This window comes from Phyllobates terribilis, unplaced genomic scaffold (genome assembly GCF_046119375.1).
Source record: "Phyllobates terribilis strain yellow unplaced genomic scaffold, ASM4611937v1 Scaffold_1__5_contigs__length_1240528914, whole genome shotgun sequence".
NCBI classification, from domain to species: domain Eukaryota; kingdom Metazoa; phylum Chordata; class Amphibia; order Anura; family Dendrobatidae; genus Phyllobates; species Phyllobates terribilis.
The window spans coordinates 24,260,158-24,276,947 of NW_027362761.1; the positions used below are offsets into that span (position 1 = coordinate 24,260,158).

Genomic DNA, 16,790 nt, shown 5'->3' on the forward strand with positions numbered 1-16,790 from the left:
GGATGAAGAAGCATGCTGATAAGAGACGTCTGGATCTGCCTCAATTCCGTCCGGGAGACAAGGTCTGACTTTCTTCCAAATATGTTCGTCTTAAGATACCATCTTACAAGTTGCGTCCGCGGTTCATTGGTACGTTCGAGGTTCTGAACCATATTAATCCGGTGGCTTATAAGCTGAAACTCCCGGTCTCCTTAAGGATTCCCAACTCCTTTCACATGTCTCTCCTCAAACCGGTTGTTCTTAATTCTTTCTCTGATGATCCAGGTATCACCCCAGCTCCAGTCTCCGCTGAGGACGTCTTTGAGGTAAAAAAACATTTTGGCCGCCAAGATTGTAGGAGGAAAGACTTTCTTTCTTGTGGATTGGAAAGGGTTTGGTCCTGAGGAGAGGTCTTGGGAGCCCAGGGAGAACATTCATGCCCCTCATCTTCAAGAAAAATTTCTCACGGGCTTAAAGAAGAGGGGGTGTAAAGGGGGGGGTACTGTAGCATTGGCGTCTCTGCTTCCTGCCGGGCAGACACGCCGTTCCCCTCACCACCGCGGTCCCGGTCCGGCGTCTTCCTGTTCCCCTGCTGCTAAGGCGCGCACTGCGTGCAGTTTCCCGGGCACTGTACTTAGGGTGCGCGCTCCTTCCCTCTTAAAGGGGCCGCGCCGTCCTAAAGAGTCACCGGCCAATGGCTGGAGGACTGCCCCTATATTCAGCACCTCCTCCAAAATGGAGGTGCCTGTGCAAGGTTGTTGTTTGTGTGCTAACACTCTCCTCAGCCCTCAGGTTCTGTGCCCGCCAGCCTGCCTACCCGGAGCACCTGCCAGATTACCTGCCGTGCTCGCCAGCCTGCTATCCCGGAGCACCTGCAGTTACCTGCCGTACCCGCCTGCTCGTTTACCCGGAGTACCTGTCTAGCTATCCGTCGTACCCGACTACCTGTCTACCTGGATCGCCCGCCAACCTACATGCCATGCTCATCCGCTGTACCGGTCAGCTCCTCTCATCTGACTCATGGGAGTCACATGCTCTCACACAAGGTCGGTCCCAGAGTGGCACCTGGTCCACCTGCCCGGTCCCTCCTTGGTTAACAGAAACGACTAAGCCGCCGTGTGACCTGGGTCGGTCCGAGTAGGCACTTAGTTATGCCCTTCTGGTCCCTCCTTGCATCAAAGCACAGCGGTTCCACCACCCGGACCCATAACAATCGTCCACCTCTTGTGACACTTTACCACCGTCGCCTTCGTATGACCGTGGCTGCTCAAATATTTGGGCATCGCTACATGCGATCTCCTCTTGCCCTGCTTCAAGTGGACCAGGCGAGAGGCCCGAATCTATAAATGGAAAAGTGAACAGCTCTTGGGAGTGTCCAAGTGTGGGATCATTTGTCTCTGGGCACTCGGCATAGTGGGAGGAAGGAGGATCAGGGTGAGGAATATGCGATCCAGACTCATGGTTACTGAGACTTGACCGTGTGGAAGACAGGGTGGTGGCGGTGGTGGCTAAGTGACTGGAAGCATTATCTGCTATCCAACCAATAACCTTTTCACACTGCTCTGTGTGTTCAATAGTGGTGTTCTGTAGTCCCCTATTAATTAGGACAGGAAGGTCGAGCGAGAAGATGTGGGTGTTTGTTGTGGCACAATTTCAGCTTGCCACGGCCTCAGCCTCTGCATGCACCATCACCATCACGTCCAGTTCCCTGTCCCTTGCCATTTTAAATGGAGGACAATTTCTTCCACACTCACTACAAATGGCTGAATTTGGAGCGAACTTATATGTGATCCGTGTGACGGACAAACCACAGTTTTAAATAGCTGGCCTGTAGGTAACTATTTTTAACAGCAAACTGGTGTCAATAACTTCACTGACACAATGAAACAAAATTTTAATGAAGGCCAGAAATGGCAGAATTTTCAGCGCAATTATATGTGATCCGTGTGACGGACAAACCACAGTTTTAAATAGCTGGCCTGTAGGTAACTATTTTTAACAGCTCCGACCTTGTGTCAATAAGCTCACTGACACACTGCAACAAAATTTCAATGGAGGCCAGAAATGGCAATATTTTCAGCGCAATTATATGTGATCCGTGTGATGGACAAACCACAGTTTTAAATAGCTGGATTTTTAGCGCTGTTATATGGAAAGGTCCTGGCTGTATTCTACAGAGCCAACAAGCAAATGGTGCAGAAAAATGGTGTTCTCTGGATTGCTTCTTAAGCAAATCATCAGGATTAAGATAAAAAATATACTGTATATATATTCCTGGCCCCTGATACCTGGGGCTATTTCTACAAATATCTGTAAAAGCACCAGCAGACAGAATTGGAATGGATTAGTCCTCAGAAGGACTGTTAGTTGAGATGGATATGTGTCTCTAATATAGTTTGTTACACCTACACTAACTAGAAACAAGCAAATCTCTCCCTGGCTCAGCAGCAGTTCTCCCTACACTGTCTGATTCCGGAGTGACTGTGACGAGCATGGTGGCGCCAGTTCTGGTATAGACCAGATGACGCTGTGCGGCCAGCCAATCACTGTAATGCCAAAACCAATATGGCTGCAACATTACAATGTGTGGCAGACAATCCCTGCATGTTGATTGGCGCTCTTAAGAGTGCCAAACATGTGGGGAGGGTACCCGAGCTCCCGCCGAGCAACCTCAGAAATACTCGGTGAGTGCTGAGCATCTCGAGCAGTGAGATGCTCGGGCGAACACCCAGCAGTAGCGAGCATGCTTGCTCATCACTAATTATTACCATTGAGCTTTCATCGCTTTTGAATCTTGTAAGGATCAAAACTATTCCTTTCCGTTTATAAAAAAAAGTTATAGCACTACTCTGCTGGCTTCAATCATCTATAAAATCTTAATTGTGATAGAAATTAAAGCAATGCTGGAATGTCTTTGCCTCTCATATACAAGAGCAGCCATCTGGTGATAAGCTATATGATAATTACTATTGTTTGGCATCTGCTTCAACAGGTGAATCTCAAGAGGAAATAAGTTGCTTTTACACTATCATAGGGCTTTTCCAGGACTTTGATCTTAGAGGCCTAATCAGTTCAGTTCAGTGGGGATCCGACATCAAGTACCTCCATCGATCAGATGTTTTCAGCTTCCTCAGTGGCCAGATATACAAGGTGTACAAAGCCAAAACAGCACAGCTCTGTACATTATGTAGAGGCTGTTCTGGGGTACTGCAGCTCAGATCACGCTCCCTTCAGCAGCAACTGAGAACAGCAACAACACAGTGTACAGAGCTGTGCTGTTCCAGTAACTACACAGGCTACAGAGCAGTGCTGTTCCAGCTCTGTACACTGTACATCCGGCAGCTGATTGGTAAAGTGTGTCAGGAGTCAGATTCTGCAGATGCGGTGCAGAATTGTTCTAAAGATGCATATGTGTTTTTTACCTGCAGATTTTCCGCATCTAATGCAATTCTATGGCAAGCAAACTTGTGTTCTGCACATTGTAAATTTACTGTGTGCACCGATTAATCCAATGGAAGAAGGGGAATAGGTACACCTGTACTCCTAAAGAGGGCAAGGTAGCTTTTTTTTTTTTTCCTTCAACTTATCTTGATAGTATCAAGTGTAAGGTAGCGCTAGTCATCATGCTGGGGGACACTCGCTTCACCGGGTCAATTAAAGCACACCAGCCACGTTTTCCAGTATTTCACAATTCAGCAGTTTATTACACTTCATAACTGCTTATAACCGAGTCCATCTCAGTGGCTCGCCGACATATTATACATATAATGTCAAAGAGCCTTTCCAGTGACAAATATGTCCACTTGGCTCCAGATACAGCCTTCAGCAAGGTAACAATATAAATGTCCACATCAAGCAGTGTTTTACCTTTGCCGGGTTTTAGCTGCTTCAGATTTGTTCTACCACAGCTGTGGCTTTACGGCTTCCCAGATGGGGGTCTCCAGCCCTCGTACCTTCAAAGGCTACTGGTATGTTTACAAACATAACATCCAGCCTCTGCCTTCAAGGACTCTTGTCTTCCAAGCCTCTTGCCCTCCAAGGCTACTGGCATCTCTTACACATAAGGATCCAGCCTCTGCCTTTCAGGCTTCACCAGGCTTCACTAGGCCTCACTAGGCCTCACACTCTAACGGTGTGCCACACAGGGAACAGGCCTCACGCCTTTCACACTGTCTCAAAACTACCAGGGTTTATATAACCTCCAGTGCAAACACAGGACCTGTGCTGATGTCACAGTCATGTGATCAGACCTTCTGTGTGCACAGGACCTGTGCTGATGTCACAGTCATGTGATCAGTCACCTGAGGGGGAGGTACATGGTCAGCCAAAACACACCCTGGACCATTACAGTAATGCCGCAAGCCACTGCATTACACAAGCCATTGAGTTACTGGTCTTCCTCTTCACCTTGTTCCTTCTATTCTTCTGACCATGATGTCCTTCTCCAGTGATTGCTGTCTTCGTATGTCTTGTCCAAAATAGGCAAGTCGTAGTGGTGATCCTTGCTTCGAGTGTCATGTCTGGCTTGACTTGCTCCAAAATTGATTTATTTATTCTTCTTGCCATCCATGGTATTGATAATATCCTTCCCAGCACCACATTTCAAAGGAGTTGATTCATCTTCTGTCTTGTTCCCTTATCTACCGATGGTAACCGAAGGATGAAACCAGGAGACCAAGGATATTTCTATGCGGTTTATTGGCAACATGTTTCAAAGTTATATAGTGTGACCAAGTTGACAAGCACTTTGCAAGTGATGCTAAAATCGCTTGGAAAGCGCTTGTGAACCCGCATGCGGAAATGCATGTGAAGAACGCTTCACATCCGCTTGACCTTGGCAGGAAAAACGCATGTACAATCCACATGCGTTTTTTCTGCCAAGGAGATGCAGAAACGCTCAGGAAAAATCCGGAGCATTTCTGCATCGTGGGCACATAGCCTTATACTCTTTTGCTTCATGCCCTGGCCAGGAGCTGTGGTATGATGAGATCCTCAGACCAGCTTTCTCAGCTCTACTGCTTTGCTGAATAGAAAAGCTCTGATTGTGTCAGAATAGCAGCACCTGGTAAACTAAGTGATACATCATTGGAATCAAGGTCTCTTTTCCTATATTATGCTGCCCTCAGATGAGGTAGCAAAAACCTGCTGTCAGATTCCCTTTAAGGCTATGTTCCCACGATGAGCTTAAGTTTGTACATGCAGTTATATCTTGCACTTGTGGTTTGTCCTGATGAAGAAATTGGATAACTTTGAAACGCATTGACAATAAACCACATAGAAATATCCTTGGTCTTCTGGTTTCACCCATCAGTTACCATCGGCAGCACAGTGACCCCATTGCTCCTTTTTATTTCTCTTCGGATCTACCCGTGGGTTTGCAGCAGCCAACGTTATGTAGCGCCGGTGTCCCTGCACGCTCCCCTCCTACCCCATCCTCAGGGATGCTGACTCACTCACTGCCACAGCCCAGATCCCTCATTTCCTTCTCCTCCTCCTATACCGGCTGCCCGGGGTCTGCGCATGGCTCGCAGATCCCTGGGCACTGTGCTTAGGGCGCGCGCTCCCTCCCTCTGGAGGGACAGCGTGTATCGTCCTAAAGTGTCCCCAGCCAATGGCTGGGAGACACTTACTATTTAAGGCAACTCCACCTGTTGGGAGGTGCCTGAGCAATGTGTTTAGTCAGTTAGTCTGTTACTACCTGCAAGTACCTGCTAGTTCTTGAAAAAAATTCTCATTTTTTCAAGAAATTTACAAAACCTGTTTAAGGACCTATTCAGATTTAAATGGACTTTGAGGGGCCTATATATTTGAAACTCTTCAAAAGTGATACAATTTAAAAAAACGCACACCTCAAATACTTCAAAACTGCTGTCAGGAAAAAAATGTAACCCTTGAAGTGCTAGACACAAATGAATGCAGTGAAATGAAAAAAAAATATTTAATTGTTAATCTAAAATGTTGCTTTAGCCCAAATTTTTCACTTTTACATGGAATAACATGAGAAAATGGACCCCAAAATGTGTTACCCAGTTTCTTCTGAGCCCGTTGATACCCTACCTGTGGTCAGAAACTTCTATTTGGACAAATGGCAGGGCTAGGAAGGGAACGAGCATCATTTCACAACAAGTGACCTCATTTTGGAAACTACACCCCTCAAGGATTTTATCCAGCGGTATAGAGAGCAATTTTAACTCAAAGGTACTACACAGAATTTCATAACATTAGGTCATCATATTGAAAATTTTCATTTTTTTCCATGAAAATGTTGTTTTGTCCCCAAAAAATGGACCACACAGTTTGTTACCCACTTTCTTCTGAGCGTGGCAATACCCCACATGAAGTCAAAAAGTACTGTTTGGACACACTGCAGGGCTCAGAAGGGAAGAAGCGACATTTGGTATTTGGAGTGTGAATTTGACTGGAATAGACTGCAGACACCATGTTGCATTTGCAGAGCCTCTGAGGTACCAAAACAGCAGAAACCCCCACAAGTGACCATATTTTGGAAACTAGACACTCAAGGAATTCATCTAGGGGTGTGTTGAGCATGTTGAACCTATAGGTACTTCACAGAACTTTTTAAAATGGAGATGTGAAAATGAAAATTACATTTTTCCGCTAAAATGTTGTTTTAGCGCCAAATTTGTAATTTTCACATAGGAGAAAATGGACCCCATAATTTGTTACGTAATTTTTAAAGAATGTGATGATACTCTACATGTGGTCAAAAACTGATGTTTGGGCACATAGCAGGGCTCGGAAAGGAAAGAGCACTATTTGATTTTTGGAGCGTAAATTTGTCTGGAATAGATTGTGAATGCCATGTCGCATTTGCAGAGCCCCTGATATACCAAAACAGCCAAAAAAATATCTAGGGTGTGCTGAGCATTTTTAACTTAGAGGTCATTCACAAAACTTCATAACATTTAGATGTGAAAAAGAAAAAAAAATTTCCACTAAAATACTGTTTTAGTACCAAATGTATAATTTCCATGAGGGGTAATAGGAGAAAATGGACCTCATAATTTGTTATGCAATTTTTACCAAACGTGGCAGTACCCCATATGTGGTTGTACACTGCTGTTTGAGCACATGGCATGGGTTGGATGGGAAGAAGTGCTATTTGGTTTTTAGAATGCAGATTGTGTTTGAACAGATTGTGGACTCTATTAACTGTGCCCCTGAGGTGCCAGAACAGTAGAAACCCCACCCCCAAGTAACCCTATTTTGCAAACTTCACTGCTTAAGGAATTTATCTAGGAGTGTAGTGAGTATTTTGAACCCATAGGTGCCTCACAAAATTTTATAACATTAGGACGTGGAAATAAAACATTTTACTGGCAAAAATTTAATTTTTAATTTGCTGCAAATTTTTTAGGTACACAAGGTATAATAGGTGAAACTGGACCCCATAAACTATTGCACAATTTTTCCTGAATGCTGTAATATCCTATATGTCGTTAGAAACAACTGTTAGGCCACAATTCAGGGCTGAGAAGGAAGGAGTGCTATTTGGCTTTTTGGAACACAGATTTTGGTAGAATAGTTTGTGGGCGACATTTACGGAGCCCCCTAAGGTGCCAGAATGGCAGAAAACCCTCAAAAGTGACCCCATTCTGGAAATTGCACCATTCAATTAATTTATCTACGGCTGCAGTGACTATTTTGTAACATTCACGCAAGGCTTTATTCTGGAGAATTGGAAATATGCTATTCTAGTGATACATTGTGTCCCTATACAGTGTAGTGCCCGCATATATTGTAGTGCCCAAATACATTGAGCCCAGTTTGTGCTTATGGCGACACACACCCCGTAAACTGTTAATTGAGCCCTTCCCACTAAAATAATGCCAAATCGTGGCAGCTTATTGCGGTTTAGGCGCAGGGGAGCTCAAAAGGAGGGGGGTATTTGGACTTGGGAATGCAGATTTCACTGGATTATATTTGGGGGGTTGGGATCCGTGTCGCTTTTCTAGTGTCTAGTGTCCTACCAGTAACATGGGAACCCCTATAGTTCCAGTGACAGATGACGGACCTGAGTGGGGGCTGGTTTTCTGCAGGATAAGTTAGGGTTTTTATTGGTAACATTTTGGGGTACATAATATTTTTTCATCAATTTCAATATGAGGCTGGGAACGTATTCTTGTGTCCTATGTTCTTGTGAGCACTTACGTCAGGGTTTCCATGTAAACCTCACAAAAATGGGATTCAGACGAAACCCCTAATGGAACCACCCATCATAATGAGGCAGATGGAGACACTTTGGAGTCCGTTTGGCGTCTGCTCTGGTGGTATCCATATTTTTAGGCATTCACAGAACTGTGGCAGACAACACTTGTGCTCTAAAAAGAAAACCTAATGTAACGTGACAACGTAAATGAGTGGGTCTATCAGGGGTTTTGACTGAATCACAGGTTTTAAGATTTACACGGAAACCCGGACATAAGTGCTCAATGGAGAGCGCAGGATAAATGTGACTGATTTTTGGGAGACAGAATGAACATATAGACAGCAGTACAAGAATAGTTCTTATTTTTATTTTGCACTGTTCACTATGTGGTATAAGTGATTAGATGGATTTATTTTTTGGGTCAGTGTGATTACAGTGACACCAGATTTATATATTTTTTTTATGTTTTGCTACAATCACACGCTAAAAATGCTTTTTTATAAAAAAAAATTGTTTTTTCGTCACCACATTCTGAGAACTGTAACTTTTTTATTGTTTGGTGAACAGAGCTGTATGAGGGCTTATGTTTTGTGCGACGAGTCAGAGGTGTTTTTTGCTACCATTTTGGGGTACATAACATTTTTTGATCGCTTTTTATTCAGATTTTTTAGATACAGAATGAAAAAAACAGCAATTCAGTCATTCTTTTTATTAATTTCTTTTTTCGCAGTTCACCATGCGGTAAAAATGATAAAACCGATTTATTCTTCAGGTCAGTATGATTAGAGCGATACCAGATTTATATAGTTTTTTATGCTTTGCTACTTTCACGCACTAAAAACTATATTTTACAAAAATTAATTTGTTTTTGCATTGCCATATTCTGGGAGCAGTAACTTTTTTATTTTTTGCCGAATGAGCCATATTAGGGCTTGTTTTTTGCAAGACAGTTTGGCGTCTTTTTCATCGCTTTTTATTAAATTTTTTATGTGTCAGTATGATGAAAAAGCAACATTTTTGGCATGCTTTTTATTTATTTTTTTACAGTGTACAATTTACGGAATAAATGACATGACATTTTTATGGATTGGGTCGTTCTGGACGTGGCGATACCAATTATGTGTGTTTCTTTTTATTTTTGTTCATTTTTTGTGGCGAATTGGCTTTTTGCGATTTTTGTGCGCTTTTTTGTGTGCTTTGTTTTACTTTTTTAGATATTTTATTTAACTTTTTTTTACTTTTTCACTTAGTCCCAGTGGGACATGTTTATTTTTTTACTTTGATCACTGGTCTCATACATTGCAGTACTCGTGTACTGCAGTACATACATGAGACCTGTCAGTGTCTCGTTGACAGAGCCTGTTAGACTCTGCTTATAGCAGGATCTAATAGACCACCATACCCTGGGGTCATCAGACGACCTCGGGGTACCAAGGCAACCATCGGCACCTGCCATCTTTTAACCCCCTTTTAACCACTTTGATGCCACTGTCACGATTAACAGCGGTATTTAAGGGGTTAATTGGCCCAAATCGGTTCTAAAATCGTCCGAGGTTGATGCCGCAGGGTGTCATCTGTCTCGTACAGCTGTCACCAGTGGGAATTTGCCTGCGGGGAGGGGGGGCACTATTCACTTATTCCATATCGCCGTTTTAAGAGGTGATGAGGGAATAAGGCCCATTAATGGCCGTCGTTTTAATGCGTTTTGGCGGCCGTTAAGGGGTTAAAGGAGTTGTAGAGGCATAAATATTTGATGAACTATCTGCATGATAGATCATCAATAGCAGAACAATGCGACACCCAGTGCTTCCACCGATCAGCTGTGTTTTTTTCTTTTAGTTCTAGCAGCTCCATTCACAGCGTAGCGGACGCTGCTGACTACTACAGAACAGCTTCAATTCAAAAGAGCAGGAGCTTTTCAGCAGTAGCAAGTAATGGCTGCGCAGATCCATGCAAAGTGTTTACATCCACCTGCCTCCAAAACAAAAAACAGCTGAATGGTGGCGGCGACGGAGGTCAGACCCCAAGTGATCTGCTAATGATGACCTATTCTGTAGATAGGTCATCAAATATGTATACTCGGACAACCCCTTTAAGGAAAAGCAACTCAGGATATAGAGTGAAATGCTATTTAGATCGGATTCCTTTGGCTCCACATGTGCACTTGTGCCCAGCCAATATGCCTAATCTATCTAATTACTTGTGATAAATTTATAATGCAATGTTCATCATTTAGAATAAAAAAATACATTATCATGCATCATTTTCACAAACTTGATAATTAATAAATCTCCTACAAGGAAAGTTTACATTACCTTAGTATACATCAGATCCTGCATGATTTGAGCTCTAGCAGGTTTGGCTGAGAGATAAGATGGAGCTTCTGTTGAATTTTTAATGGCACCATCCACTTTATCTTTGATCTCTTCAGCACACTGAGTTACTTCCTCTGCATGTGATGTACCAGGTATGAAGTGGTCTGACATTGAAATGGAAGATAAGTCCCACTTTAGGGACTGAATGTAATCTTTTAGCATCTGCTCTTCTTCTTCACTGAGCCACGGGGCGTAGGGGCTGTAAAAATAACATGAAATGAGAATTTGTTAACTAAGTTTATAAGCCTAAGTCTAGGAACCTTTTCACAAAGAAAATAGACCGTCTACTGTAAAACAGATAATCTCATAAAGTATAGAATGAAAACTGATATTTTCTTACCTGTGTATTGTTTGTCCAGCCATTTTCTTTGATTCTAATTCCGATATCTTTCCTTCTTTCCTAAATATCTTTTTTACCTCCATCAGGAACAGTTTGGTTTTAATCTCCAAGTCTTTTGGCAGCAGCCTCCAGCCTTATTTTATATGATATAGAATAATATAGTTATAGTCAAGCAAGAGTTCCAAACATGTGCATATACTACATAAAAAAAATATTATTGCAAGTGTTAAGTTGTATTGTCGCATGAAAGATGTACAGTGGATAGACAGCTCGGTTAAAAGCCATGCTATTAAAGATAACATCAGAATCATCAGCTGCAAAACTGTTTGTTACCATTATATCTGTTGGCCATTGTTCCTCCACCAAGTTTTCCATATGGTATGTAAAACACAGTATTTTCAGATAACATGCTTCCTATTATAGGCACACCAGCGTATACATTGCTTGGTTTTGCTATAGTATATGATATCTATGTAACAGACAAAGTGCAGATTTTTTTGGAACTCATCCCTGCAACCAATCACAAGTTCCACCCTCCGGTACCGGTAAATACTTATTAACATTACTAATCAAGTTGAATTTTTATTTCTTCTTAGGCCAGGTTCCCACAAGCATTTAAAAAATTTTATCCAGAAAACTAAAAAATTAACTTGTTTGTCATCCATATGGAATCAATTTTTATACAGTAGCAGCTATCAATAATTCACAAGACCATTTACAGTTCCCATGTCAAAAAATTGCAATATATCCAAATAAATAAGATGCTAAACTGTGGCTCCGTATGGCATCTGATCTGATTTTTTGTGCTCTCATAGATTTGAAATGGTGGATCTCATCCAATTTGCAAAAGAAAATAATGCATGCTGCTATTTTTTTCACATGCAGAAAATAAACAACGCTCATCTGCACTGCCCCATTGAATAAAATAGTCCAAGTGATGTCCATTTTTTGCGGACAGCACTCGGACCAAAAATACGGTTGTGTGAACCTACTCTTATCTTATAAGGATAGAGCTAACTTAATGCAAAAAGCATTACTGAATTAGTACCTGAGTTCAAAATGTCTCCTGATGATACCTGACCAAGCATGGCTTCCTGCTTTGCTTCTGCAAGAGCTAGCAACACACTGTATGTCTTCAGACATTTCTCACTATAAATGACAAAAAGTGGGAATCACAACAGTCCTTAACACGTAACTGTTTTCAGCACCATTTATGGCTACATATACCGTAATTAATTATGTAATTTCTATACAATTATTTCAAAGCAAATATAAAACGATGTTGACACTGATTTGTTTTGTGCCAATCACATTATACACTAAATAACCTATGGGACTAGTAGTCACCAAATATGTGTGGATTTTTGGTTTTTAGATAATGTATGTGGAATAAAATTAAAGGGGTTGTCTGGTCACAACATATTTACCTATGCATTGCATAGTTCATCAATATCAGATCAGTGGGGTCCAACGCCTGGCACCCTTCCAGATCAGCTGTTATTTCCTCCGGTTGCCGTCCCGTGTATAAACTTTGAACAGAGCAGCTGTTGGGTACTGCAGAACTACTCCTTTTCTCTTGCCCCATTGGAGGCCGGAGCAAATAGCATATAATCAGTGTGAGCATCGGTGTCAGACCTGATATTGATGACCTTTTTTAGGTTTAACTTTTTCAATACAATAACAATATTACAATAATTAGAATATTAACAATAACCCATCTTGCCCATCCCTCACATTCACAGTCTGGCCCCATGAAGGTAATATTCATCAAAGAAATGCATGTTATAATGTGTACTAATTATAGTGTATATATTAACCCCTTCCTGACATGGCCAATTTCAGGGTTTTTTTTTTCTTTTTTCCCTCCCCTTATTCTAAGAGTCATGACTTTTTATATATTTTTTCCGTTTTTTTTCCTCTCCTTATTCTAAGAGACAATAGAGAAAATAGACATATGAGGGCTTGTGTTTGTGGGATGAGTTGTACTTTTGAATGACACCATTCATTTTACCACATAGTGTACTGAAAAATATGAAAAAAAACATGCAATCTGACTGTTTTTTCAGGAATTGTTTTTACGACGTACATTGTGTGGTAAAAATAACCTGGCAATATGATTCTTCTCATACGATTACAGTGATATCAAATTTGTCCAGTTTTTTATTTATTTCGGTGGTGAAAAAAAATCTAAAATTTGTAAAAAAAAAATTTGATTATATCGTCATTTTCCAAGCGCTTTTATTTTCGGTCAATAGCACTGTATGAGGGCTAACTGTTCATGGGAAGAGCCAATGTTTTTATAGAAACCATTTTGGGATACATTTGACATTTTTTCACTTCAAACAGCATTTTTGCAGTATTGCGGCGACCAAAAAAAACGCAATTTAAACGTTTTTATTTTTTTTTCAGTTTGCGGTGTTTACCAATTGGGTTAATTATTTTCAGATTTTGATAGATCAGAGTGTTCTTGACATGGCAATACCACATATGTGTACTTTTAAAAATGTTTTATTATCTTTATTTTTAATGGCAAAAATTGGGGTTAATTTAAACTTTTATGTTTTATTTTTTTCATATTTCTTAAATCTTTTCACTGTATTTATTACTCCCCTTAAGTGACCTTGAACCTGCGAACTTCTCATCGCTCGTACTATATACCGTAATACCACAGTATTGCAGCATGCAGTACAAATCAGGGTCTTCTTTGAAGCCCAGCCACAAAAATGGTAAAACACTAGTTAAAGGGGTTTTCCCACGAACAAAAGTTAATTTTATTCACTAGATCTTGTAATGAAAATATGTTCCACGAAGTGATTTCAAAAAATGTTCCTGTGCTGATATAATCTTATAAATGTGCCCCTGTGTACTGTGGAATGGCTGTGTCTGACCGTACAGGAACATGGTCTGATCATACCACAACTCCTGGGCAGGGGAGGAAGAAAGAGTATACAGACATTACAGCATGGGATCACAGCTGATTCTTTTTGTGAGGTAAAAAATATCACTGCCTGTTTTTAAACAATGTTTTATCTCAAAGAAAGAATCAGCTGCGATCCCCTACTGTAATGTCTGTATACTCTTTCTTCCTCCCCTGGCCAGGAGATGTGGTATGATCAGACCATGTCCCTGTACGGTCAGATACAGCCATTACACAGTACATAGCAGGGGCACATTTATAAGATTATCTCAGCACAGGAACATTAGTTTTAATCACATCCAATTGTGGGACTTATTTTTATTCCAAGATCTATTGAATAAAATGAACTTTTGTTCGTGGGAAACTCCCTTTAAAGAGGTTGTCCACTACTATTGAACATGCCCCCCATCGATGTAAACGGTGGAAATTAGACTTTTAGCAAATACCTTGCACTGTCAATATTGCCTGTGAGCAGCGCTATCGCAGACCGCTCACAGGCGTCATGTGACCCCCGAGTGCAGCCTCCTCTGCCATTTGATGATGTCACGTGAAGTCGGGCGTGACCAAGTGACGCGCTCTACGCTGATTGATGGGCTGTTGGTGGCGTTTTCCCGCGCGTCACATCCAGCATCCACCACGCGCTTTCCCAATTAATGCAGAAGAGGAAAAGCGCGCGGTGGATGCTGGGCTGTGACACGCGGGGAAACCCCGCCCACAGCCCATCAATCAGCAGGGAGCGTGTCACTGAGTCACGCCCGACTTGACGTGACATCAGCAAATGCCAGAGGAGTCTGCAGCCGGGGTGCACGTGATACCTTTGAGCAGTTAGCGATAGCGCCGCTCACAGGCAATATTGACATTGCAAAGTATTTGCTAAAAGTCTTATTTCTACCGTTTACATCGATGGGGGCATGTTCAATAGTAGTGGACAACTTCTTTAAAATAAAATCATGGTATGAATTAAAAGAGGCAAAGATGCTCATGATAAAAACATAGTTTCTATACAAGTCACTAGTCAGCCACACTTAGAATACTGAGTACAATTTTGGTCTTTGCTGTATAAGGACATAGGTGAACTAGAGCAGGTGCAGAGGACAGCAACCATGGTTACCCCCGAGGGTGGTTTGCACGTTAATGACCAGGCCAATTTTTACAATTCTGACCACTGTCACTTTATGAGGTAATTACTCTGGAACGCTTCAACGGATCCCCCTGATTCTGAGAATGTTTTTTCGTGACATATTGTACTTCATGATAGTGGTAAAATTTCTTCGATATCACTTGCGTTTATTTGTGAAAAAAACGGAAATTTGGCAAAAATTTGGAAAATTTTGCAATTTTCAAAATTTGAATTTTTATGCCCTTAAATCAGAGAGATATGTCACACAAAAAAGTTAATAAATAACATTTCCCACATGTTTACTTTACATCAGCACAATTTTGGAACCAAAATTTTCTTTGCTAGGAAGCTATAAGGGTTAAAAGTTGACCAGCGATTTCTCATTTTTCCAACAAAATTTACAAAACCATTTTTTTAGTGACCACATCACATTTGAAGTAACTTTGAGGGGTCTTTATGACAGAAAATACCCAAAAGTGACACCATTCTAAAAACTGCACCCCTCAAGGTGCTCAAAACCACATTCAAGAACTTTATTAACCCTTCAGGTGCTTCACATGAATTTTTGGAATGTGGAAATAAAAAATGAACATTTAACTTTTTTCACAAAAATGTTACTTTAGACCCAATTTTTTTTATTGGGTAAAAATGAAAAAGTGGAAAAAAAAATAATTTTTCATTTTTACGAATCAATTTGTGAAGCACCTGGGGGTTCCAAGTGCTCACTATGCATCTAGATAGGTGCCTTGGGGGGTCTAGTTTCCAAAATGGGGTCACTTGTGGGGGAGCTCCAATGTTTAGACACACAGGGGCTCTCCAAACGCAACATGGTGTTGCTAACAAATTGAATTGAAAATCCGCTCAAATTGTTAGCGGACACCATGTTGCGTTTAGAGAGCCCCTGTGTGCCTAAACATTAGAGCTCCCCCACAAGTGACCCCATTTTGGAAACTAGACCCCTCAAGGATTTTATCAAGGGGTATAGTGAACATTTTAAACCCAGAGGTACGACACAGAATTTGATAACATTAGGTCATCATATTGAATAAGTTGTCATTAGTCTTGAGCGCAAGTACTCGCTACTTGAGTTTGCATCGGGTACTTGGGTATGCACCATGTACTGCGTGTGCTCGAGTGACATGCTCGAGTCCCTGCCCCGCATGTTTCACGGTTATTAGACACCCAAAAAAAAACATGCGGGGATCGCTCGTGCATGGCAGGCAATCCCCGCAAAGTTTTTTTGGCCGTGAAGCATATGGGGCGGAGACTCGAGCATGTCACTCAAATACCCACGATACTCAATGCATACCAGAGCACCCGATGCAAACTCAAGAAGCGAGCACTTGCGCTCAACACTAGTCGCCATATCGCCATCTTTTTTTCTTACTTTTGAAAAAAATCCCAACCCCATGACAATCCTAACCCCAACCCCAGCCCAACCCTAACACCAGCCCATCCCTAACCCTAGCCCAACCCTAACCCTAGCCCTAACCCTAACCCGAGAGTTTATTTTTTACGCCGTTCCTCGTGCGGTATAAGTGATTAGACGACTTTATTCCTTGGGTCGGTGCGATTACAGCGATACCAGAATCATATGGGGTTTTTATGATTGACAGCTGTCACACACTAAAAGACGCATTTTTTTGTAAAATCTAGTTTTTGCATCGCCATATTTTGAGAGCTATAATTTTTCCAGATTTTGGCAGACAGTCATGTGATGGCTTGTTTTTTGCGGGATGAGTTGATGTTTTTATTTGTGCGTCATTTATTCACGTGACAGGTCAAGCGACAGCCGACGTCAGTGGTCGTGTGACCCGTCACATGACTAAATGACGTCATGGAAGGTCCTTTTATACCATCTCGGGCCACTGGGGAGCCAGGACGCATCA

At 41.7% G+C, this 16,790-nt stretch overlaps 1 protein-coding gene across 4 annotated transcripts in view; it reads right to left on the reverse strand.

Moving 5' to 3' along the window:
- Positions 1-16,790, reverse strand: part of USHBP1 (USH1 protein network component harmonin binding protein 1) — a 152,431-nt gene that overhangs the window by 67,857 nt on the left and 67,784 nt on the right. For all 4 annotated transcript variants that reach the window (XM_073659616.1, XM_073659618.1, XM_073659617.1 and 1 more), the window contains exons 8-10: positions 11,913-12,013; positions 10,865-10,997; positions 10,465-10,723 (exon numbers count right to left, since the gene is read on the reverse strand). In XM_073659616.1, coding sequence (XP_073515717.1) covers positions 10,465-10,723; positions 10,865-10,997; positions 11,913-12,013 — 493 coding nt within the window. The remainder of the gene's footprint in view (positions 1-10,464; positions 10,724-10,864; positions 10,998-11,912; positions 12,014-16,790) is intronic.